This window comes from Geotrypetes seraphini, chromosome 8 (assembly GCF_902459505.1).
Source record: "Geotrypetes seraphini chromosome 8, aGeoSer1.1, whole genome shotgun sequence".
Classification (NCBI taxonomy): Eukaryota; Metazoa; Chordata; class Amphibia; order Gymnophiona; family Dermophiidae; genus Geotrypetes; species Geotrypetes seraphini.
The window spans coordinates 178374082-178400154 of NC_047091.1; the positions used below are offsets into that span (position 1 = coordinate 178374082).

Here is a 26073-nt window from a genome sequence, read left to right on the forward strand (position 1 = left end):
CTTCATTATCTTGAATGTTTTGATCATGTCCCCTCTCAGCCTCCTCTTTTCAAGGGAGAAGAGGCCCAGTTTCTCTAATCTTTCGCTGTACGGCAGCTTCTCCAACCCCTTAACCATCTTAGTCACTCTTCTCTGGACCCTTTCGAGTAGTACCGTGTCCTTCTTCATGCGTTGGACCAGAGCCCTGAAGCCATAATTTGGCTGTAGCACTAAATTGGTGAAATGAGCGTTCTATATAAGCAACAAACAGAAGAGTACACACCTCTCATTGCTTAATGACTACTATAATTTATAACAGATCAGTTGTTTTCATTCACCCAGGAGAACAAAGGCGCCTGAACTACATGCTCAGGGCAAATGATTGGTGTACAGGTGACAGTTCTCAGAGGGACTAATTATGTTCTGGAAACGGAGAGAGAGAGAGGCGTGTGCACGAGTGTGGCTGCTCTTAGTCTGATTTTTAAGCCTGTGTTTAAGAGTGGAGGAGTAGTGCTTTGAGGGAGCAAACCGTAGTAGCCCTCTGGCTCTTTTGCAGATGATTTGATAGAGGTAGTAAGAATATTTCCAAGAGTGTTTGTGAGTCTCTTCCTTAAAGCTCAGAGAAGGAGAATTAGGTTCTTACTTGCTAATTTACTTTCTTTTAGCTTCTCCAGACCAGTAGAGGTCATGATTGGCTATATACCCACTCGTAAAGATTAACCTCTACTGGGCTGGAGAGTGCTAAAGAAATTAAGGATATTTTCCCCCACTATGGATAGTTTGATGAGACAGCTAAGTGACCTGAATTCCTTATTTATTCCAAGTAAACAAGATTGTTCCTGTTCGATATAACATTAAAAATCCCCACAGTAGTTCATATATAAAGTGAGTTCGCCATGGAGGCAGTGTGAGGTAGCTGCTGGACTTTTGCAATTCCTGATGCCCTTGCTGGCCTGTCTAAATGAATTGTAGGCCTCAAATGTCATGTACAGGCATGAATTCTAAGTGGACAGTATGATTAGGCAGTGTTGCAATATTCAGTACTAGAGGCAATTGGATTGGTTGTATATATAGTCCAACTACTTTTCCATGATGCTGGCTAAGAAATCATGCCCAGCTTCCGATTGGGTAATATGTTCTAAAAGAGTCAAAACTAGCCTTACAGGCAAGTGAATTAACCCTCAATTTGTGGCTTTTTGGGGTGTAGTGCAGGGTTGTCCAATGTCGGTCCTTGAGGGCCGCAGTCCAGTCAGGTTTTCAGGACTTCCTCAATGAATTTGCATGAGATCTGCACTGTTTCCATTGTATGCAAATAGATTTCATGCATATTCATTTGGGAAATCCTGAAAACCCGACCTGGCGAGGGCCAAGGTTGGACACCCCTGGTGTAGTGCATCGATGGAAAAAGGATGGATTTGATGTGCTGCCTTTCTGTGTTTACCTAATGGTTAGTGTAGGGGGCTTTGATCCTGGGGAACTGGGTTAAATACCCACTGCATCTCCTTGTGACCTTGGGCAAGTTGCTTAACCCTCCATTGTACAAAACTTAGATTGTGAGGCCACCAGGGGCAGGTATGCAGTGCTATAAACATTATATGCAGGTATGTCTAGCAGCACTATAGAAATAATAATAGTAGGTACTTATGCTGTATTTGGGTCAATGGAATCACAAGGAGCTGCAGTGGAAATCACCCCCTCCCCCTCCCCCCGTACTCCTGGTTCTCAGGCTCCTGCACTAGCCATTAGGCTACTTATCCAAGACAAAGCTAAAACCCAATGAATTTTGCAGATTTTTGCATGTCACATGGACAACTGGGTCAATCACCTTGGATGTGAAAAATGGGTTAGACTGTCCAATTTATGCTTAAAAAAACGTCTGCCGTGTTGATGCTGATTAGGTCTGGGAACCTATCAATGTTTTGTTTTTCCTTTTGTCTTTGTAAGACAAAGCAATGAAAATGTGTTTAATGAAACAGTTCTAGCTTGAGGCTGCACTTGCCTTTAAAGTGTTATTTATTGAATTAATGGCGAAATAAGAATGAACACAGGGTGCATCGTACTGACATAGGAACTCTTGTTCAGCCCACGGCAGAGAGGCTTGAGTGGCTCATCCTGGACACTGGCTTGCCTCAGCTACGGGCTGGGTTTTTTCACAGGCATCGACAAAGGCATATGGCAAATCCTTTATAAGGGGATATCATTGGGACCAAAGGTGGCTAGAGATCTGCCTTCCTTTCCAACTCAACCATGGCTCCTACTGTGCTGTCTACCCTACAGAGGAGAAAAGAGTGTAAAAGTGAAACAGTGTTGCTTGGACTGCCACGCCAAGGCGCGGTGCATTCCCGCAGCCTTTATTTCAATCGTGTGGCTACAGAGGTTAAACGGCAGCTGATTTCATTGTCATTTTCTCCCTCTTCCCATCCCTTTATAATAAAGTACATGATAGTGCTGTAAATTACTTTTTAAAATTTTTATGTGCCCTTTAACTAGCCTGGATGAAAATGACTGGCTCCTCTCTCCCTGCATCACTGCAGTTCTTTAAACAGAACTTGACCAGCTTTGAGTTCATTTCTCGTGGCCTCAAAACTTCTGCCGATTTCACCTGTTCTTCATGTCTCTGATCTCCAATTTCTACTTCAGATCTGTCAGTCTCTGGCCCAGAAATATCAAAGAAGAGACAAGTTAATTTAATCTTGTATTTTTAAATGGGTATAACTTATGGGCAGACCTGTTGGCCTGTCCTTGACTCGAGTGCCAGGCTTGCTTCCGTTGCCTGACGCCTTGTGCTAAAGGCTTGGGTGGGAAACACTGGCTGAACTGCTCCAGTCCTCAAAGGCACCTAAACATCCCAAACTCCTTTGACCGGATTCAAGCCTTTGCTAAAGTTGCACTTTTCCGAAGCGTTTTAAATCTTAAAAAACCCCTCTCCCTGCCCCTAGCCTTGTTCTTTTTACTTTCTTATCATACTGTTCCTTGGTCTTGTCTGTATCACTCCATGGAGCAAGGAGTATCTCATATTTCTACAATTGTACATTTTAGTAGGATTATAGAAACAATAAGGCTTAATAGTAATAATAAGCTGATGGCATTGCATTTATTACATTTTTTAAAGACATTGGACATTGGAAAACCATCCACTGTGGATCCAGCTGATAGTATGTTTGAGGTTCACAGCAATGCACATTTTTAGCTGGATGAAGGGGGGGGGGGGAGGTTTGGGTGAAATTAGGAAATAACACACGTGCACAGCATTTTCAGATGTTACTTAAGTTCTTTCCTAGACAGATTTTAGGCCGCACATGAAGCGAGTGCAAGATGTGCAGGCCCATCCTACCAGTGGGTGGTTTTCAGCGGGACCTTCTCTTTGAAAATATGTACAGAGCACCTGGGCAGGTTGTTTTCAGACTTGCCCCTCTGAAATAAGCTGTGAAGAGCAGTTGTATGAGCGTTAAAAGTATCTCAGCTGGCTCGTCCCTTCGTTCTGCTTCTTACGAAGGAGGGAGGAGAGCCTTTCTGAGAGAATGGTGCTAAACTGAGTGAGTCTGGAAGTCGGACCATTGGAACTTACTTGAACTCTTAAAGCTAATAATTAATTCTTGTATCGTGGCATAGCTTATTAAATAATCACTGAGCATACCACAAAGTGTCTCCTGTGTTTTTGAATTGGCTGGGAATTACATTGTTTGCTTTTCCAGTCACTGTTGTCTTTCTCGCAAGGGGGAGGTAACAGCAGAGATGCGAATTCCTTGAACAGTCTCCTCACATTTCATTCTGGGGGGGGGAATTGAGGATACAATTCCTAGTGCTGGCTAGTTAAAAAGCTTTTTTGTTTTAATTTTTCTGTAAATAAATGTAACCAGAAAACAAGTTCCATTGAGCGCAGCCAATCTCAGTGTGAGTCCTGAATGAGCAAAGGCTTATTTTGCTAGGCCTAGTTTGGCGTGGAGCTGGAATTATTTCTTTTAGTCTCTCAGCTGCCAGGGTCAGATTTTAGATACTCTTGGCACCAGGGCTCCCTGTCTTCCAAATACCAAGCTGACGATGTAAGCAGAATTAAATTCAAAATCCTGTCTGCTGTTTTCAGATTTTTGTATGCAATGTGGCCCTATTACTTGTCTTCTCTACTGACTTGCTGTTTCTCAGCTGGATCTGAGATCATTCCCACAAGCTTTCTTGCTAGTCCAGCACTGAAATTGGGCAGGCCGACAGATACCAAATGAAAAGTGTTCAGTTTTGTTGCATCTCTCTTATATATTGAGTCCATTGGATGCCACGATGTAGCCAAGTTATCTGCTAGAAAGAAAATACAAAGCCTGGCATTTTAGGCAGTCTCCTGCAATTCCATAGTGGCGGTGGGGGCTGTAAAAGTGGTCCTTCACTGAGGAGCTGATGGGTTGCCTGAAGAATCCTAACCAGGAACTAGGTTGAGAAGATGGATTTTTCTCTGGTAGTTCTTCACTTGCTGAGTGGCCCTTCCTCTCATTGCCACCAATAACCCTTGAGCTTGGAGGAGGAGGAGGACAGCAGAGATGCATCAGGTTGCTTCCACTTATCCCAGGACAAGCAGGCAGCATATTCTTAACACATGGGTGATGTCACCGACGGAGCCCTCGGTACGGACCTTTTTAACTAGAAGTTTCTAGTTGGCCGCACCGCGCGTGCGCGAGTGCCTTCCCGCCCGACGGAGGAGTGCGTGGTCCCCAGTTTCTTCGTTTCCGCGGAGCGAAGAAGACGCGTGTGTTTTTTCAACGGCCGTTGAAACCACTTTTTTGCCTTCCCGCTCGCGCTTTTTTCCTTATTTTTTCTCCACTTACCTTCGGGTTTATTTTTCTTTGATTTGCAAAAAAAAAAAAAAAAAAACTTTGCTTTTTCTTTCGTTTTTGCCCCGGCGGGGCCTGTTGCCAGTATACAGGCCTCGGGCTTCGATTTTGCGGAGGCTATCTTCCCCTTCATGCCCCCGCAGGTCGGTTTTAAGAAGTGCCAGCGGTGTGCACGCCCGATCTCCATAACTGACCCACACAATTGGTGTTTGCAGTGTCTGGGTCCGGAGCATCGGGCGGACTCCTGCACCCGCTGTGCCACTCTCCAAAAGAGAACCCTTAAAAACCGAAGAATTCAACAAACTCTTCTCTTCGGCACCGAGTCGGCGATGGACTCCTCACCTTCATCGGCGGTACCTCAAAAATCGGCACCGTCGACCTCGACACCGGCCGACCCCACATCGGCGTCGCTGGCGCCAGGTAAGCCGGCTAAGAAGCCTTCCTCTTCCCTCGAGCGCCCTCCAGCTACGGTGGCGACACCGTCCCTACCGGCATCGCACCGGTCCCGCAAACGCTCCGCCCCGATCTCGGTGAGTGCCTCGTCATCGGCTTCCTCATCGCCGGGGCGTGGAGCGGCATCAAAGGAACCGAAGAAAAAGAAAGCGGTTCCGATGCCACCCCTAGATGACCGTATCTTGGCCATCTTAAAGGCTCAACTCCAGGAGCAGTTGAAGAAACAACTTGAACAACTGCTGCCCACTATCCTGGCACCGCTCCTTCCGGTACCAGACCGGCCCGAGCCCCGTACCGAGCCCCCGGTGTCCACCCCTTCGGTACCGGTGAACACCTCCATGCCGATCCTTTCGGCCCAACAACTTCATGGCGATCCGGTGGTTCATTCTCAGGCCACATTGGATCCTCCTCGGCACCAGGCGGTACGGCATTCTTCTCGGGACCGAGATCGACGCCGATCGTCCTCCCCTGGTACCGTTTCGGTGCGCTCTGGAAAGTCTTTGTCCAAGACCCGCCACACCGCGCCCTCCACCCCGGTGTCTCGACATGCACCAGAGGTCAGGGACCCTGACTTATGGGAGGAAACTCCTCTCGGTACCGAGGAGGATCCCTCCTCATCTGATGAGGAACCATCGGCACCCGATGCCACCTCTAAACCAGAGCAGTCCTCATTTTCTAAATTTCTGAGAGAAATGTCTGCTGCCCTGTCTCTTCCTCTAGAATCTGACTCAAAAAAGTCTCAAGCCTTTCTAGAGGCTTTAGACTTTGAACAACCTCCTAAGGAGTTCCTCAAGCTTCCCGTGCATGACATCCTACGGGAAACGTTCTACAAAAACTTGGAAAATCCCCTCACGGTACCAGGAGCCCCCCGTAAACTGGACAACCTTTACCGTGTCATCCCTATTCCTGGATTCGACAAATCTCAATTGCCCCATGAGTCCCTTCTGGTGGAATCCACCTTAAAAAAGACTCAGGGCTCCAGTGTTTATGCCTCTACCCCTCCTGGCAGGGAAGGTAAGACCATGGACAAGTTTGGCAAGAGGCTTTACCAGAATGCCATGCTTGCCAACAGGGCAAACAACTATTCCTTCCATTTTTCTTTCTATCTGAAACACTTGGTCCAGCAACTGTCTGCCCTCCAGAAGTACCTGCCTGAGCGCAAGGTCCCGCTATTCCAACAACACATCTCTGGTCTTCTCCAAATGCGCAAATATATGGTCCGCTCAATATACGACTCCTTTGAGCTCACCTCTCGGGCCTCTGCCATGGCCGTAGCCATGCGTCGCTTAGCCTGGCTCAGAGTCTCCGACCTGGACATCAACCACCAGGATCGTTTGGCCAATGCCCCCTGTCTCGGGGATGAACTCTTTGGAGAGTCACTGGATTCCACCACCCAGAAACTCTCGGCCCATGAGACCAGGTGGGACACCCTGATCAAGCCGAAAAAGAAGGCTCCGCCTGCCCGACCCTATCGGCCTCAATCATCTTACCAGCGGAGGTTCTCAGCCAGGCCACTCAATCCGCCTCCCCAACAATCTCGCCGACCCCGTCAGCAGCAGCACCATGCTCAGGCTCGATCTCAGGCCACTCAACCCTCTAAGCCTTCTCAGCCTGCTAAACAATCTCAGCCCTTTTGACTCTTCTCTCCAGGGCATAGCCAGTCATCCACCCTCACTGCCTCTTCCACAGCCTATCGGGGGTCGTCTCACCATTTTCTCCAGCCGTTGGGAAGTCATCACGTCGGACCAGTGGGTCCTCAACATCATCCGCCACGGCTACTCTCTCAACTTCCAGACTCTTCCACCGGACAACCTTCCCGTAGAGTCTGCTTCGCACTCATCTCAAACCCCCCTCCTCCTGAGGGAGGTTCAATCCCTCCTCCTTCTCAATGCCATCGAAGAAGTACCTCCAGATCAAAGGGGTCAGGGATTCTACTCCCGCTACTTCCTGGTACCCAAAAAGACGGGAGACCTCCGTCCCATTCTCGATCTCAGGGACCTCAACAAGTGTCTGGTCAAGGAGAAGTTCAGAATGCTCTCCCTTGCCACGCTCTACCCTCTTCTTTCTCAACACGACTGGCTATGTTCCCTGGACCTCAAAGAGGCCTACACTCACATCTCCATCAATCAGAATTCTCGCCGCTACCTGCGGTTCCAGGTGCTGCACCACCACTATCAGTACAAGGTGCTACCGTTCGGCCTCGCTTCCTCACCCAGGGTCTTCACCAAGTGCCTTATAGTGGTAGCGGCCTTCCTCAGGTCTCACAACCTCCAGGTGTTCCCCTACTTGGACGATTGGTTGGTGAAAGCACCTTCATCTCAACTTGTGCTACAGGCTACTCATCACACCATCTCTCTCCTCCACCTCCTGGGGTTCGAGATCAACTACCCCAAGTCGCATCTGCTTCCCACCCAACGACTTCATTGGAGCAGTTCTGGACACCACACTAATGAGGGCTTTTCTCCCCTCCGATCGTCAGCGGACCCTGCTCCACCTCTGTCGTCAGGTGCTCACGCATCCCTCCATTCCTGCCCGACAGATGATGGTTATCCTGGGTCACATGGCCTCGACGGTGCATGTCCTTCCTCTGGCACGTCTCCACCTTCGCACACCTCAGTGGACTCTCGCCAACCAATGGTCACAGACTACGGATCTTCTTTCTCATCCCATCTCTGTGACATCATCTCTTCAGCGATCTCTCCAATGGTGGTTGAACTCCTCAAATCTTTCCAGGGGTCTACTTTTTCATCTGCCCCCCCCACTCTATGATCATCACCACAGATGCGTCCCCCTACGCGTGGGGAGCTCACCTAGGAGATCTTCGCACCCAGGGACTTTGGACCCCACAGGAGCGTCGTCATCACATAAATTTCCTGGAACTCAGAGCCATGTTCTACGCCCTCAAGGCTTTCCAACATCTTCTCTGCCCTCAAGTCCTTCTCATGTGCACAGACAATCAAGTCGCCATGTACTACATAAACAAGCAAGGCGGCACCGGGGGGCGAACAGAACTCTCTAGCCGACAAGCTCAGCCGCATCCTTCAACCTCACGAGTGGACGTTGGACCCTCCGACTCTGCTCTCCATCTTTGCGCGATGGGGCACTCCGCAGGTGGACCTCTTTGCAGCACCTCACAACCATCAGCTGCCCCAATTCTGCTCCAGACTCTTCTCTCCTCACCGTCTGGCTCCGGATGCATTCCTGCTCGACTGGAGGGATCGGTTCCTGTATGCCTTCCCTCCACTTCCTCTGATGTTGCGGACCTTGTCCAAACTCCGCAGGGACAACGCCACCATGATTCTTATCGCACCTCGGTGGCCTCGCCAACACTGGTTCTCACTCCTGCTCCAACTCAGCTCCAGGGAACCCATTCTCCTTCCTTGTGTTTCCTACTCTACTTACGCAGCAACGTCAGTCTCTACTGCATCCCAATCTGTCTTCGCTCCACCTGACAGCTTGGTTTCTCTCGGGCTGACCTCTCCAGAGAACCTATCTCAGCCGGTCCGCCTCATCTTGGACGCCTCCAGGAAGCCGGCCACCCTCCAATGTTACCATCAGAAATGGACCAGATTCTCCTCGTGGTGTCTCCGGCATCATCAGGAACCCACCTCCTTAGCGGTGGAAACTGTATTGGAATATTTGCTCTCGCTGTCCAATGCTGGCCTCAAAACTACCTCTATCAGAGTCCACCTCAGTGCCATCACTGCATTTCATGAGCCTATTCTCGGAAAACCCCTCACGGCTCATCCTCTGGTTTCCAGATTTATGAGAGGTCTCTTCAATATCAAGCCGCCTCTCAAGCCTCCTCCTGTCGTCTGGGACCTCAATGTGGTTCTCTCAGCACTCATGAAACCTCCGTTTGAGCCTCTTGCCACTACTTCACTCAGGCTTCTTACCTGGAAGGTGCTCTTCCTAATTGCCATCACCTCTGCCAGGAGGGTTAGCGAACTGCATGCACTGGTTGCTGACCCACCATTCACTGTTTTTCACCATGACAAGGTTGTTCTGCGTACCCACCCTAAATTCCTTCCCAAGGTGGTCTCGGCTTTTCACCTCAACCAGTCCATTGTGTTGCCCGTCTTCTTCCCTAAGCCTCACTCGCATCCTGGGGAACAGGCGTTGCACACGCTGGATTGTAAGCGTGCCCTTGCTTACTACCTTGATCGTACCAGAGCTCAACGAACATCCCCTCAGCTGTTTTTATCTTTCGATCCCAACCGTTTGGGTCGTCCTGTCTCCAAACGGACACTTTTAAATTGGCTTGCTGCCTGTATTGCTTTCTGCTATGCTCGGGCCGGTCTCTCACTGGAAGGAACTGTCACGGCCCACAGAGTCCGAGCTATGGCTGCTTCTGTAGCTTTCCTCCGTTCCACGCCCATCGAGGAAATCTGCAAGGCGGCCACTTGGTCCTCAGTTCACACGTTCACTACTCACTACTGTCTGGATGCGTTCTCCAGACGGGATGGACACTTCGGCCAATCTGTGTTACAAAATTTATTTTCCTAATGGCCAACCATCCCACCTCCCTCTTTGTTAGCTTGGAGGTCACCCATGTGTTAAGAATATGCTGCCTGCTTGTCCTGGGATAAAGCACAGTTACTTACCGTAACAGGTGTTATCCAGGGACAGCAGGCAGATATTCTTACGTCCCACCCACCTCCCCGGGTTGGCTTCTTAGCTGGCTTATACTAACTGGGGACCACGCACTCCTCCGTCGGGCGGGAAGGCACTCGCGCACGCGCGGTGCGGCCAACTAGAAACTTCTAGTTAAAAAGGTCCGTACCGAGGGCTCCGTCGGTGACGTCACCCATGTGTTAAGAATATCTGCCTGCTGTCCCTGGATAACACCTGTTACGGTAAGTAACTGTGCTTTTTGAACTGTGCAGTGCTACAATGGTCTGCATGGTTTTAAATCATGTGGCATAATGTGCTGTTCTGCCCTCTCATTCTATTGAAGGTATGAACTTGTACAGCCCGATTCAGGGAATTTTTTTTTTAGATTCGATTCAGCCTATTGAATTGATTTGTTGTTTGTTTGTTTTTTTATTCGATTCACTTTTCCTGGCCAATTGGAGTTGTTTTGGGTTGGTTTTTTTCAAACGTCCTGGCAGGTTTATGTTGTAGTCTTTCCACCCCCCCCTTTGTGCTCTCCAACACTGCACTGTGGTGTAAACAAAATAAAAAAATACTTTTTCTCTCTTTCTTAGGTCCTAGCTCACACTCACTGTCTAACACCAGCTCTGGCAGGATGCACATTTGAAATCTGACATATTGTAATCACACAATAGAAAATAAATTATTTTCCACTGCCATATCCAACATTTGTTTCTTTCCCACTGTCTACCATCTCTCTTTCTCCCCCTGTCTGGGTCAAACCACTCTATTCCTCTCCATGCAGCATCTCTCCCTTCCTCCCCTCCATTATCATGTGCAACATTTCTTTCTTTCTCCCTGCCCTCCACCCTTTGTCCAATATTTCTCCCTCTTTCTTCTCCATGGATGTCTCCCTTCCCTTCCCCATATGAAGGATTTCTCCCTCATCCCTTTCTACCTGTTTCATCTCTCCCTTCTTCTCCACCCCAATTCTTCCTCTCCCCCCCCCCCCCCATGTGCATCATCTTTCCTTCCACTGTGAAACATGACATACCTCGGAGGCCTCCTAAAGTAGCAGCAATGGCAACGCTCTGAACTGGCTGCTTCATGGCCTTCCCTGCCGGGGCCTTCCCTCTGCCACGTCACCGACGGGGGAGAGTGTGGCGCAGTGCTTAAAGCTACAGCTTCAGCACCCTGAGGTTGTAGGTTCAAACCCACGCTGCTCCTTGTGACACTGGGAAAGTCATTTAATCCCCCCCATTGACCCAGGTGCATTAGATAGATTGTGAGCCTACCGGGACAGACAGGTAAAAACGCTTGAGTACCTGAATAAATTCATGTAAACCATTATGAGTTCCCCTGGGAGAACGGTATAGAAAATTGAATGAATGCATGAATCAATAACAAAAGTAAAATACAGTGCCAGAAATCTTAACCATCACCCGACTCCTGTAACCTTTTGGTTTTAACCCCCATCCCAACCCACTGCCCTAAGTTACAAATTTAAACAAATAAATAGGGGCCCTAGGAGATATATGGTCCCAAACTGGAGTCCAATTTTGTGTTGCCAACTCTTTCATATGCGTTTTCTGGCTCTTGCAGTTTCTTAAAGCAAAAGCTTTTGGTTCTTTCACCGAGCGATGCTCTGGATGTAGTGCCATATGAAACTGAAATGCTGCAGCTCTCAACAAATGCCCTGCCAGTAATTCCCTGGCATTGTTGATACTTATCAGGGGCACCAATCTCAGGTCCTACCCTCAAACTCTCAAGTTGCCAGTGTTGTATTGGACAAAGTACTGGTGGGATGGTGGGGCTGTGACGCCAGTAGCCCACCTCATTCCATTGGCTACATCCTCCCAAGAATCTGCAGCCTCTTGCCTGCATTAATCTCAGTCTTCAACATGTAGGAAATGTTTCCTTCTGGACCAGAAAGGAATCGCTAGTGCTGAAACTTGTTTTGCTGCGAAAGAGTACGGGCCCATCCGCCTGAGTCTAGTTCTGGACAGAAATTCAATCCCAGTCTCTTCTTTCTTTTCTCAGACTGGTGTAAAGTCTAGTGGCTGAGCCGTCTGTTCGCTTGACTCGATAGCCTGTTGTATTACGACTGGCGTCTGAAAAAAGAGTCAATTTCTGCTGGTTGCTCACACATTGCTGGCTCGTGGAGCCCCTTCTGGTTGTGTCTTCTCTATGTATGGTTCCGGTATGTGCTACGGGATGTATTGCTCTGTGAGAATAACCACACAAGAATAAGATACAGCAGCATTCGGTCAGTTCTGCTTCTACAAGGTGGAATACTTAGATGTTGGCAAGTCTGCGTTTTCTAAAGCCTAAGAACCATAACTATTCAATCGGACATTTTTCTCCTTTGCCTAGACTTCCAAGTACACAACCCAGCAAAGGAACAGCACGGATGGGCTCCACTTACATATAAACAAAGAGAGACATTCTCATCCCCTTATGACAGCTTCTCTTGAGGACTCTTGTTATAGAGTTTCTGATTCCCTTTCCCAGGACACATTTCAAATCATTCACCTGCATGATGTGGAAGGGAACTCCTAATACTTGACTAGTTTACTTCAATCAAGAGTATCTCTACATCGCTGTACTCTGGGAAGAAACCAGGACTCACCGTGCCCCATCTTTGGGGATCTCCGCCTCACAGCTCATTTCTGGGGAAGTACCAGGGCAAGGCCAAAGCTGGGTCTGTGATATCAGCTAAAGAAATGAAGGAGGAATGGAATGAGTGTTTGGATTACAACAAAAAGCATTCACAGAAGCAGAATAATGGCAGGAGTAGATTAGTGGGTACAGCAGCAGGGAAGTCAGGGTTCAAATCCCCGTGACTCCTTGTGATCTTGGACAAGCCATTTATCTTTCCACTAAGAACATAAAAATAGCCTTATTGGGTCAGACTAACAGTCCATCAAGCCCAGTAGCCCGTTCTCACGGTGGCCAATCCAAGTCCCTAGTACCTGGCCAAAATCCAAATAGTAGCAGCATTCCAGAATCTAAAAAGGTATCAACATTCTATACAGAATCCCAAAGAGTAACAAGATTCCGGAATCCCAAAGAGTAACAAGATTCCGGAATCCCAGAGAGTAACAAGATTCTAGAATCCCAGAGAGTAACAACATTCCATTCTACTGATCCAGGGCAAGCAGTGGCTTCCCCCAAGTCGTCTTTCTGAATAACAGACTATGAATTTTTCCTCCAGGAACTTGTCCAAACCTTTCTTAAAACCAGCCATTCAACAGATTACATTCAATTGGAAAAATCAGAGCAGATTAAATTACAGTTTTTGGTGGAGTTCTGTATGTCATCTATATAGAATGGAAAAAACATTAACCACACAGATAGGTTATCTTGGTAAATTTCGAGAAGTTTGGGGACCATTAACAGACTTTTGTAATGAATAGTAAACATTTTCCTTTAATAAGATAATTGAAATGAGGGGATGGGGATGGATGGGATGGTTTTTTGATATTTTACTAAAATGTATATTGTATAATATAATAAATGAATATTTTCGATGGAATAGAGATGGGAATTTTAGATGATATTAATATCAAAACAAGTGATGTTTTTCAATTCAAATGTTATTTCTTGATACACTTGATGTAAGTTGTAAAAACGAATAAAAATTATAAATCAGAAAAACCAGCTACGCTATCCGCAATTCTATAACTGGCATTTACACACGAATGCACTAGGCACTTTTTTTTAGAACATAGCATGCAAGTGCTGACATGGACAGTAACTGCAAGGGGAAGGATATGTTACTAAGCTTTTTGGCCTGTTTTATTCCCTGAAAAAGGATTCATAGGTTAAGAAAATTAAGATTCCTGATCAATAATTACATTACATTAGGGATTTCTATTCCGCCATTACCTTGCAGTTCAAGGCGGATTACAAAAGAATTATCCAAGATGTATTACAACAAGAACTTACAAAAAAATAAAAAAATTGGATATTTTCAAAAAGAGTGAAAATGGGTAAGGTTATTTGTTTGGGGTAGTTGGCTTTAGTGAGAGGTGGCGTTTGAGACTTGCAGTATTATTTCTTTTTCAGAGTTTTCTTGAAGAGTATGGTCTTTATTTCTTTTCTAAAAGTCTCGTAGTCGAGGGATGCTGTCAGTAGATTGGCAATTTGATTGTCTAGTTTGGCTGCTTGAGTGGCCAGGAGGCCATCATATAGTTTTTTCCGTTTGACCTCCTTAATTGGGGGGTATGAGAATGGGGTGTGAGTTTTCCTATGTCTGGTTGCGGTGTTGTAGATGAGGCAGTTATTCAGGTAGTTTGGACTGTCTCCATATAAAGTCTTAAATAGTAGGCAGTAGAATTTAAATTGTATTCTTGCTGGGATCGGAAGCCAGTGCGATTGGAGATATGCTTCTGTAATGTGATCATGTTTCTTTAATGAGTAGATGAGTCTTAGTACTGTGTTTTGGATAGTTTGTAGTTGTTTTGTTATGGTTGTAGGGCATGGGAGATAGAGGATATTACAGTAGTCAAGTAGGCCTAGTATTAAGGACTGAACTATGAGCTGGAATTGAGTTTTCTCGAAGAATTTCCGAACTTGTCTTAAGTTTCTCAAGACTAAGAATGACTTTTGTATTGTTTTATTGATTTGCGGTTGCATGGTGCAGCATCTGTCGATAGTTATTCCTAGCAGTTTTAGGGTGGTTTGTATGGGGTAGTTGATTGCATTGATTTCAATGTTGGTTATGGTTGGTATTTTGTTGTTTTCTAGGAGGATGAATTTCATTTTATCTGGGTTCAATTTCAGTTTGTGATCTTTCATCCAGGTTGCTATTGATTTTAGTGTTTGGTATATTGTGTTCGTCATGGAGAGTTCAGGTTGATCGAAGGGTATGAGAATGGTAATGTCATCGGCATAGCTGTAGGAGGTTATGCCTTGTTTGTCCAGGTGAGAGCTGAGGGAGGCTGTATAGAGATTGAAGAGAGTCGGGGATCCTTGGGGAACTCCGCAGGGGTTTGACCAAGGTTCAGATTTTTGTTTGTCTGATTTTACTCTATAGCACAGGTGTCGAAGTCGGTCCTCGAGGGCCGCAATCCAGTCGGGTTTTCAGAATTTCCCCAATGAATATGCATTGAAAGCAGTGCATGCACATAGATCTCATGCATATTCATTGGGGAAATCTTGAAAACCCGACTGGATTGCGGCCCTCGAGGACCGACTTCGACACCCCTGCTCTATAGGTTCTTGATTTAAGGAATCCTTCAAATCATGTGTATACTTTATCTGTGATACCTATTGTATCCAGGATTTGTAGTAGAATGTTATGGTCCACCAAGTCGAATGCAGCGGTAAGGTCTAGTTGTATGAGCATCATTTTTTTTCCTGTGCTGAGATGTTGTCTGGCTGTGTCCAAGAGAGATCCTAGTAGTGTTTCCGTGCTGAAGTTGTTTCTGAAGCCGGATTGTGTGGGATGGAGTATGTTATGGTTTTCTAGGTAATTGGAGAGGAATTTGGCAACTAGTCCTTCTATTATTTTGACGTAGAGTGGAATAGAGGCAATGGGTCTGTAGTTGGCTGTTTGGTCTATCGGTCCTTTGGGGTCTTTGAGGATCGGGATGATGATGATTTCGCTGAGGTTGGTAGGGTAGTGGCCGTTTATTAGCGAGATTTGTATCCAGTTTAGAAGAAGAGCGTGGAATTTTGTGCTGGATATTTTTAGGAGATATGGTGGACAGTTGTTGAGGTCACAGGATGCATGGCTGTATTTTTTGTAGTATTTGTTGAATTCAGGCCATTGTATGTTGGGGAATTGAGATCATATTCTATCTGCTGCAGTAGAATCTCTATCTATGGGGAGAATTGTGAATTTGTTAGGATGGGTAGAGGTGTCATTGAGGGTAGCTCTTGCATTGGTAATTTTATTTTGGAAGTGTTCTGCTAATAGAGTGGCTGGGGGGGTAGTATTGTTAGTGGTCAGGTAGGGTTTGGTGTCGGTTAGGGTTTTTAGAATTTGGAATAGTTTTTTGGTGTCTTGGGTTTCAGTACCTATTAGGTTGGTGTAGTATGCTTTTCTCTTGTCCTTTAATTGTGATTTGTATTGTTTGTTGATTTTTTTCCAGGCAGATTTTGTATGATCCGAGTTCGATTTTCTCCATTTTCTCTCTAGTCGTCTACATTGTCTTTTGAGTTGTAGCAGTTCGGAGTCGAACCATTTATCTGATCTCCTGCTGGGTCTGGATTTGGTTTGCAGTGGGGCTAAATCATCAAGGGTGTTGGAGCAAAGTCTTTCCCAATGTAAGATGAAGTCCTCGGGGTTGTTTTCTAGAATAGTTTCATCTATTTTAGACCAGAATATGGAGGTTTCGATGTAACCAAATTGGGATGATAACATGGGAGCAGCATGGGCATGTGTTGTATGATGCACTAGGCACAACTACTGATACCTGTCATAATTGGTTGCCCCCATATTTAGGCTGGTATCAGGCTGCCTAGATACCACTTCCGAATAGGTGCTCCATGGCCATGGCTGCTTATGGGCATAGAAGTGCTTCACCCCACAAGAATTTAGAAACTCTCGAGACTACGTCGGGAACTCCCTACAGCCATTTCCTCATGGTGATCTGCACGGGGCAGGAGCGTAGGAAGATCGCTCCTGCCCCGAAAGCCCTCTAGACCACCAGGTAAGGCCAGGAAGGTGGCAGGGAGGTGGGTCAGAGCCGGATAATCGTGATTTTTCGCCATTCACGGTCCGGCTCTGTCCGTATCCCCCGCGAATGATGAGGGAGAAATGTATTTTAAAGTTCTCCACGTATCAAGCAATATTCTATTGCCTTTATATTTCCTGGGCAATTTTATACTTATAAGATGAGACAAATGCAAAGGAAACAGGAGTCGCCATTCTAAATATAATCAATCTGGTACATTCTCCATGAGCTCTGGGAGGATCCAATACATACCCTGTCTTAAAATATAGGCTTGATGATACCTATAAAAATTTGGAAAATTTACCCCTCCCTCCACAATTGTCTTTTGTAAAGATACTAATTGGTTTTTCGACCGCGCCCGGTGGGGCCTTATGGCACCATCAAAGCCTCGACATTAGATTTTGCGGAGGCTGTTTTCCCCTTCATGCCCCCTTCGCCGGGTTTTAAGAAGTGCCAACGGTGTGCTCGCCCTATATCTTTGACTGACCTGCACAATTGGTGTCTCCAGTGCTTGGGTCCGGATCATAGGGCTTCTTCTTGCACCCGTTGATTGATAATGATAGATATTCAAGTGATATTGTATAAGTTCAAAACGTTATTTTGTCACACTTGTTGTAAGATGAAAAAAATGAATAAAGAATTTTAAATAAAAATAAATAAATAAAATAAGGATTACTGTGCGCTATCAAGTTAACACTCAATGCAGTCACACTTACTGCTTCCTAAGTGCTCTTACATTAACTTTTTGCAGGTACCTTGTGGGATAGGCAATATTCAATTGTAGATTAGGAATTAGTTATATTATAGAATTTTAATTTGTAATGAAATGTTAAATTTGATGCTTATATGAGAGTTAATCAAGTGTGTATCTTTAAGTTTTAAATGAGTTTATTTGCTACACTTGTTGTAACATACGAAAATGAATAAAGAATTAAAAAAAAAAAAAAAGGAATTAGTTATCGGAGAGAAAACAGAGGGTAGGGTTAAATGGTCATTTTTCTCAATGGAGGAGAGTAAACAGTAGAGTGCCGCAGGGATCTGTACTTGGACTGGTGCTGTTTAACTTATTTATAAATGATCTGGAAATTGGAACGATGAGTAAGGTGATTAAATTTGCAGATAACACTAAATTGTTCAAAGTTGTCAAAAAGCACGCAGACTGTGAAAAATTGCAGGCAGACCTTAGGAAATTGGAAGACGGGGTGTCCAAACGGCAGAAGAAATTTAATGTGGACAAATGCGAAGTGATGCACATTGGGAAAAATAACACAAGTCATAGTTACCAATGAAGCCTGAACAGTCCCAGCCGCTAAAACAGGCAAGTCGGCATCAGCTGTCAAAAAATCAGCTGAGAGGGAATCCTTCGGGGAATCCCTCCGTGGGCGGTTGGGGAAGACCGGGCTTCCCCACTGCTCCCAGCCGACTCGCGAGGCACCATCGGCGGGGAGCTCTGGGCGCCTGCAGCCGCTGCCGACGGAGCTCCACCACCTCACCGGCCCAAACTACCGAGTTCAGTCCGGCCGCGAGTGCCTCGCGGCTGGACCGAATTATGTCCCACTCCCCCGGAGAAGGGCACAATTGCTCCATACGCGACCTAGCTAGAAACAAAGTGCCAGTTAGATGAAAAAATACTGTAAAAAACAGTAACTGACAGGGAAGCAACCCTGCAGACCGGCACTACCTCAGGATTTTATTTTATTTTATTTTTTTTTTACAGAACAGACTCCACAGGCTCTCGAAGCAATATGCCTTGCTTGATTTAGGGGGCAAGGCTTACTGCTGAGGCTCCTCTAAAAAAATGTGGGGAGGTGGAGGAAGTGGGGGGAGGGACCCCGCTCGAGACCCGCCGGGTTTGACACCCCCGAGGTCGGACGGACCCCCAAACAGGGCCCGCCCAAGCTCTGTCCGGCCAAAAACAGGGACTATAAAGCCCCTAAACAAATTCCAACAGCCCTACCAAGGGAGATGGGCTCTGAGATAAGTCTTTTTGGTCTCACATTTTTTCAAATCCTGGCTACTACATATGTATAATACCCCTTTAAAGTTGAAAGGGTTTTAGCTTCATTAAATTGCTTTATAAAAAAATTTTTCAAAAAAAAAGATTAAATTACTGGCCAATGATTGGAGCAGGAGCTGTATTAACTACGTGGATCTTCTCAGTTTGTGATTCACTGTTGTGCGTAGGCTCCGATTCTGAGGCCAGAGCCCTTCAAGTATGTTGGGCCTCTAATACAGATATGTATTGTCCAGTATGAGCAGTATTATATACTATTTTCCTGCTTCAATTGCAACCATATAGACTTTTAATATTTCATGTAACTCCTTGTAAACTGTCTTGGAAAAAAATGGTGAGGAGGGAATAAATTTATGTATTTACAATGACAATAGAAAGAATTTCAAGTGATATGTAAAAGTTTTAAATGATGTAATATTGTTTACTTGTTGTAAGATGAAACAATGAATAAAGAATTTTGAAAAAAAATACATTTCATTTTACGGGTGCTTACACACTAACCTTCAGATTTCCCTGCTGAGCAGAGTCCCTCAGTTTGCCGAGAGAACTGCGCAGTCGCGTATTCTCAGCTTCCAAAATGCTGATTCGAATGCTGTTAGCCTGCATCTGATACTCCATGTCTTCAGCAACATTCCCAGAACCTGCAAACAAACAAGAGAGGTTGGAAAACCATTTTGAATAAAAATAGGTGGCACCTAGGATTTTTATTCTTCTAATATTTTGTTCCGTTTGCTTCTTTTAGACTACTACTGCGCTGCCTCACAAAATTTGAGTCACAGATCAGAATGGGAGTTCCTCTGCTGTGTGGTTCACACTCACCGAGTGCTATGCCTCTCTGACATTGCTACCTGGAATGTCTTGCTGCCATTGGCCAAAACTGAATAATAATAATAGTTTATTTTTTATACCGCCAAACCATCAGTTCTTGGTGGTTTACACAATAGTAATTAGAACAAGTAATTAAAATACAATTCAATAAAAGATACTAACAAAATGCAACCCTAACTTATTCAAAGTAAAATATGCACAATACAAATTATTTATACTAAAATAGATAAGAAACTGTAAACATTATTCTATAAAAATAATAAAAAAATCTGCTTAACATGATAATTTTGAAATCGATTAAATATTATATTGTTTAAATAGATACGTTTTAAGATCTTTCCGAAATTGATAATAAGTGAGGGCTGGAGAAATGGCTCCTTATCTTTCCACCTGAATCCACCTCTCCTATAGCGGTGGATAACTCTCATCGGCTCACAACTTCGGGGTCATCTTTGACTCGTTGCACTCCTTCTCCTCACATATCCAACAGACTGCCAAAACTTGTCATTTTTTCTCTATAATATTGCTAAAATCTGTCCTTTTCTTTCTGAGCCTGCTGCAAAGATCCCCCATCCACGCTTCTGTCACCCCTCGTCTGGATTACTGCAATCTGCTTTTTGCGGGTCTTCCACTAAGTCCTATCTCTCCCCTTCAATCTGTTCAGAACGCTACTGCAGGCCTCGAATTCCGCCAGGGTTATTATACTCACATTACTCCTTGGATTGCTTCACTGGCTTCCTGTTCGTCTCCACAAACAATTCAAACTCCTCTTACTGACATTCAAGTGTACTCGCTCTGCAGCTCCTCAATATCTCTCTCCCCCCCCCCCCCCCCAGGAACTCTGTTCATCAGACAAGTCCCTCCTTTCGGTACCCTTCTCCTCTACTGCCAATTCCCTTCTCTGTCCCTTCTACCTTGTTGCCCCGCATGCCTGGAACAACCTGCCTGACTCGTTACATCACGCTCTGTCTCTGGCGGTATTCAAGTCCAGGCTGAAAGCCCACTAATTTTAAGCTGTATTTAAATCCTAACCCTACCAACATATCTGTCTGCCATCCCTCTCATTACAAGCTATTGTGGAAAAAAAAAAGAGAAAAATATAGCCTGAGCCAGGGATTCCCCCCTTTTCAGTCCTTACTCTCAAAGTGAACATCTGAAGGGATGTTGAGTTCTGGAAAAGTCACTAGCAATGTTTCTTTCTTCTTTTGTTCCTGGATCACCACTTCCAGCTCTGATATATTCTTGCACAACTCAGTTGTCGCCTGTTCTAGAGAATCTTTCTCCTCCTGCAGCTGTTTGGTCAGCGCCTGGGGAACAGAAAGCACAGTTACTTACCGTAACAGGTGTTATCCAGGGACAGCAGGCAGATATTCTTAACGCATGGGTGACGTCACCGACGGAGCCCCGGTATGGACCTTTTTAACTAGAAAGTTCTAGTTGGCCGCACCGCGCATGCGCGAGTGCCTTCCCGCCCGACGGAGGAGAGCGTGGTCCCCAGTTAAGATAAGCCAGCTAAGAAGCCAACCCGGGGAGGAGGGTGGGACGTAAGAATATCTGCCTGCTGTCCCTGGATAACACCTGTTACGGTAAGTAACTGTGCTTTATCCCAGGACAAGCAGGCAGCATATTCTTTACGCATGGGTGACCTCCAAGCTAACAGAGAGGGAGGAGGGATGGTTGGCCATTAGGAAAATAAATTTTGTAACACAGATTGGCCGAAGTGTCCATCCCGTCTGGAGAAGGCATCCAGACAGTAGTGAGTAGTGAACGTGTGAACTGAGGACCAAGTGGCAGCCTTGCAGATTTCCTCGATGGGCGTGGAACGGAGGAAAGCCACAGAAGCAGCCATAGCTCTGACCCTGTGGGCCGTGACAGCACCTTCCAGTGAGAGACCGGCCCGAGCATAACAGAACGCAATACAGGCAGCAAGCCAGTTGGAAAGCGTCCGTTTAGAGACAGGACGACCTAGACGGTTAGGATCGAAGGTCAGAAAGAGCTGAGGGGACGAGCGGTGAGCCCTGGTACGGTCAAGGTAGTATGCAAGGGCACGCTTACAATCCAGCGTGTGCAACGCCTGTTCCCCAGGATGAGAATGGGGTTTAGGGAAAAAGACAGGCAACACATAGGACTGGTTGAGGTGAAAAGCCGAGACCACCTTGGGAAGGAATTTAGGATGGGTACGCAGAACCACCTTGTCATGGTGAAAAACAGTGAACGGTGGATCGGCGACCGGTGCATGCATCTCGCTAACCCTCCTGGCAGAGGTGATGGCAATGAGGAAAAGCACCTTCCATGTTAGAAGTTTGAGCGAAGTTGTGGCAAGAGGCTCAAAAGGGGGTTTCATGAGGGCTGATAAAACCACATTCAGGTCCCAGACGACAGGAGGAGGCTGCAGAGGTGGTTTGACATTGAAGAGGCCTCTCATGAACCGGGAAACCAGTGGATGAGCCGTGAGAGGTTTTCCGAGGATAGGCTCATGAAACGCAGTGATGGCACTGAGGTGGACTCTGATTGAGGTAGACTTGAGGCCAGCGTCGGACAGAGAGAGCAAATAGTCCAGTACAGTTTCCACCGCTAATGAGGTGGGATCGTGATGTTGCAGTAGACACCAAGAGGAGAACCTGGTCCACTTCTGATGTTAACATTGGAGGGTGGCCGGTTTCCTGGAGGCATCCAAAATGCGACGGACAGGCTGAGACAGATTCTCTGGAGAGGTCAGCCCGAGAGAAACCAAGCTGTCAGGTGGAGCGAAGACAGATTGGGATGCAGTAGAGACTGACGTTGCTGCGTAAGTAGAGTAGGAAACACAGGAAGAGGAATGGGCTCCCTGGAGCTGAGCTGAAGCAGGAGGGAGAACCAGTGTTGGCGAGGCCACTGAGGAGCGATGAGAATCATGGTGGCCCTGTCCCTGCGGAGTTTGGATAACGTCCGCAACATCAGAGGTAGTGGAGGAAAGGCATAGAGGAACCGATCCGTCCAGTCGAGCAGGAATGCATCTGGGGTCAGACGATGAGGAGAGAAGAGTCTGGAACAGAACTGGGGCAGCTGATGGTTGTGAGGCGCTGCAAAAAGGCCCACCTGCAGAGTACCCCAGCGAGCAAAGATGGAGTGGAGTGTTGAAGGGTCCAGAGTCCACTCGTGAGGTTGAAGGATGCGGCTGAGATTGTCGGCCAGGGAGTTCTGTTCGCCCTGGATATAGACAGCCTTGAGGAAGAGATTGCGGGCCGTGGCCCAGGTCCAGATGCTGAGAGCCTCCTGACAAAGGAGGCGAGATCCGGTGCCGCCTTGCTTGTTTATGTAGTACATGGCGACTTGATTGTCTGTGCACAGGAGAAGAACCTGAGGGCAGAGAAGATGCTGGAAGGCCTTGAGAGCATAGAACATGGCTCTGAGTTCCAGGAAATTGATGTGATGTTGACGCTCCTGAGGGGTCCAGAGTCCCTGGGTGCGTAGATCTCCCAGGTGAGCTCCCCACGCATAGGGGGAGGCATCCGTGGTTATGATCATGGAGTGAGGGGGTAGATGAAAGAGTAGACCCCTGGAAAGATTTGAGGAGTTCAACCACCATTGAAGAGATTGCTGAAGAGACGATGTCACAGAGATGGGATGAGAAAGAAGATCCGTGGTCTGTGACCATTGGTTGGCAAGAGTCCATTGAGGTGTCCTGAGGTGGAGTCGCGCCAGAGGAAGCACATGGACCGTCGAGGCCATGTGGCCCAGGAGGACCATCATCTGTCGGGCAGGAATGGAGTGATGAAGGAGCACCTGACGACAGAGGTGGAGCAGGGTCTGTTGACAGTCGGAGGGGAGAAACGCCCTCATTAGTGTGGTGTCGAGAACTGCTCCAATGAACTGAAGTCGCTGTGTGGGAAGCAGATGCGACTTGGGGTAGTTGATCTTGAACCCCAGGAGATGGAGGAAAGAGATGGTGTGATGAGTGGCTTGTAGCACAAGTAGGTGCTTTCACCAACCAATCGTCCAAGTAGGGGAACACCTGGAGGTTGTGAGACCTGAGGAAGGCCGCCACCACAATAAGGCACTTGGTGAACACCCTGGGCGATGAAGCGAGGCCAAAAGGTAGCACTTTGTACTGATAGTGACGGTGCTGTATCTGAAACCGTAGGTAGCGACGTGAAGTCGGATTGATTGGGATGTGAGTGTAGGCCTCTTTCAGGTCCAGGGAACATAGCCAGTCGTGTTGAGAGAGAAGAGGGTAAAGCGTGGCAAGGGAGAGCATTCTGAACTTCTCCTTGACCAGACACTTGTTGAGGTCCCTGAGATCGAGGATGGGACGAAGGTCTCCTGTCTTCTTGGGAACCAGGAAGTAGCGGGAGTAGAATCCCTGACCCCTTTGGTCCGGAGGCACCTCTTCGATGGCATTGAGAAGAAGGAGGGATTGGACCTCCCTCAGGAGGAGGGGGGTTTGGGAGGAGTGAGAAGCAGACTCTATGGGAGGATTGTCTGGTGGAAGAGTCTGGAAGTTGAGAGAGTAGCCGTGGCGAATGATGTTGAGGACCCATTGGTCTGATGTGATGACCTCCCAACGGCTGAAGAAGATTTGGAGGCGACCTCCGATAGGCTGAGGAAGAGGCAATGATGATGGGAGACTGGCTATGCCCTGGCGGAAAAAGTCAAAAGGGCTGAGATGGTTTTGACGGAGGGAGAGGCTTGGCAGGTTGGTGAGACTGTGAGCGAGCCTGAGATTGATGCAGTTGACGAGGTCGGCGAGGCTGCTGTTGAGGCGGGTTGAGAGGTCTGGCCGAGAACCTGCGCTGGTAGGAAGACTGCTGTCTGTAGGTGCGAGCAGGTGGAGTCTTCTTTTTAGGTTTAATCAGAGTGTCCCACCTGGTCTCATGTGCTGAGAGTTTCTGGGTTGTTGAGTCCAGAGACTCTCCGAAGAGTTCATCACCCAGACAAGGTGCATTAGCCAGGCGGTCCTGGTGGTTAATGTCCAGGTCAGAGACTCTCAGCCATGTCAAACGTCGCATGGCCACCGCCATGGCAGATGCATGAGAGATCAGCTCAAATGAGTCGTAGATGGAGCGAATCATGAATTTCCTGAGTTGGAGGAGGCTGGAAATATGTTGCTGGAAAAGAGGGACCTTACGTTCAGGAAGGTATTTCTGTAAGGAGGAGAGCTGTTGCACCAGATGCTTCATGTAGAAGGAGAAGTGGAAGGTGTAGTTGTTGGCTCTATTGGCTAGCATGGCATTTTGGAAAAGGCGCTTACCAAATTTATCCATGGTTTTTCCCTCTCTGCCAGGAGGGGTGGAGGCATATACACTGGGGCAATTGAGGTTTATCAAACCCTGGGATTGGAATAACCCGGTACAAGCTATCCAATTTACGAGGGGCTCCAGGAACCGTGAGGGGAGCTTCCCAGTTTTTATAGAAAGTTTCCCATAAGATGTCGTGGACGGGCAACTTCAGAAATTCTTTGGGAGGTTGCTCAAAGTCTAGGGCATCGAGGAAAGCCTGAGACTTTTTAGAGTCGGACTCTAAGGGAATGGAAAGAGCTGCTGACATCTCCCTAAGGAATTTGGAGAAAGAGGATTGCTCTGGTTTGGAGACGGTGTCGGTCATGGAGGGTTCTTCGTCGGTTGACGAAGCGTCCTCCTCGGTACCGTGAGGGGAGTCTTCCCACAAATCTGGGTCCCTAACATCGGGGTGCGTACGTTTGGACATCGGTGTGGAGGGCTCGGCATGGCGGGTCTTTGAAAGAGATTTGCCTGAGTGCACCGAGGCGGTACCGGGTGAGGAAGACCGATGTCGTTCCTGGGACTGGACAGGGTCGGCAGCATCACGGGTATGTACTGTAGGTGTTTCTGACAAGAGCACCGGCATGGAAGTATTAATCGGTACCGAGGGGGTCGACACCGATGGGACAGTGTGAGGCTCGGACCGGTCTCGTACCAGAAGGTGCGGTGCCAGCAACGCCGGCAACAGTTGTTGGAGCTGTTGTTGCAGCTGCTCCTGTAACTGTGTTTGGAGTATGGCCGCGATGCGGTCGTCCAGGGGAGGCACCGGTACTGCTTTTTTCTTCTTCGGTACCATAGGTGCCGCTCTACGCTCCGGCGATGAGGAGGCCGATGATGAGGCACTCACCGAGATCGGAGCGGAGCGTTTGCGGGGCCGGTGCGGTGCCGGGAGGGCCGGTGTCGCAACCGTAGCAGGAGGGCGCTCAAGGGAAGTGGGAGGCTTCTTAGCCGGCTTACCTGGGCCCAACGACCCCGAGGAAGGGTCCGGTGGTGTTGATGTCGTCGGTGCCGACTTTTGTGGTGCCGTCGACGTCGCAGCCGGTTCCATGGCAGATCCGGTACCAAACAAAATATTTTGCTGGATCTGCCGATTTTTCATAGTACGCTTTTTAAGCGTAGCACAGCGGGTGCAGGTGTCAGCCCGATGCTCTGGACCCAAGCACTGGAGGCACCAATTGTGTGGGTCGGTGAGGGAGATCGGGCGTGCACACCGCTAGCACTTCTTAAAACCCGGTTGAGGGGGCATGAATGGAAACACAGCCTCCGCAAAATCGAACCCGGAGGCCTGTATGGTGGCAACAGGCCCCGCCGGGGCCGGCCTGAAAAAATAAGGAAAACTCGATGAGTTTTTTTTTTTTAAAACAAAAATAAAGGGAAAAAAAGTGAAAAAATACGCGAGCGGGAAGGCAAAAATTAGTTTTTCAACGGCCGTTGAAAACACATGC

At 47.3% G+C, this 26073-nt stretch overlaps 1 protein-coding gene across 5 annotated transcripts in view; it reads right to left on the reverse strand.

The window, feature by feature from the left end:
* Positions 1-26073, reverse strand: part of CCDC157 (coiled-coil domain containing 157) — a 116288-nt gene that overhangs the window by 14150 nt on the left and 76065 nt on the right. For 2 of the 5 annotated variants that reach the window (XM_033955696.1, XM_033955695.1), the window contains exons 8-11: positions 20509-20677; positions 19044-19183; positions 12475-12560; positions 11149-12069 (exon numbers count right to left, since the gene is read on the reverse strand). In XM_033955696.1, coding sequence (XP_033811587.1) covers positions 11856-12069; positions 12475-12560; positions 19044-19183; positions 20509-20677 — 609 coding nt within the window. In that variant the 3' untranslated portion in view covers positions 11149-11855. Of the gene's footprint in view, positions 1-69; positions 2251-11148; positions 12070-12474; positions 12561-19043; positions 19184-20508; positions 20678-26073 lie in introns of those variants that run through there. The other 3 variants (XM_033955699.1, XM_033955697.1, XM_033955700.1) reach the window with 3 other exon arrangements.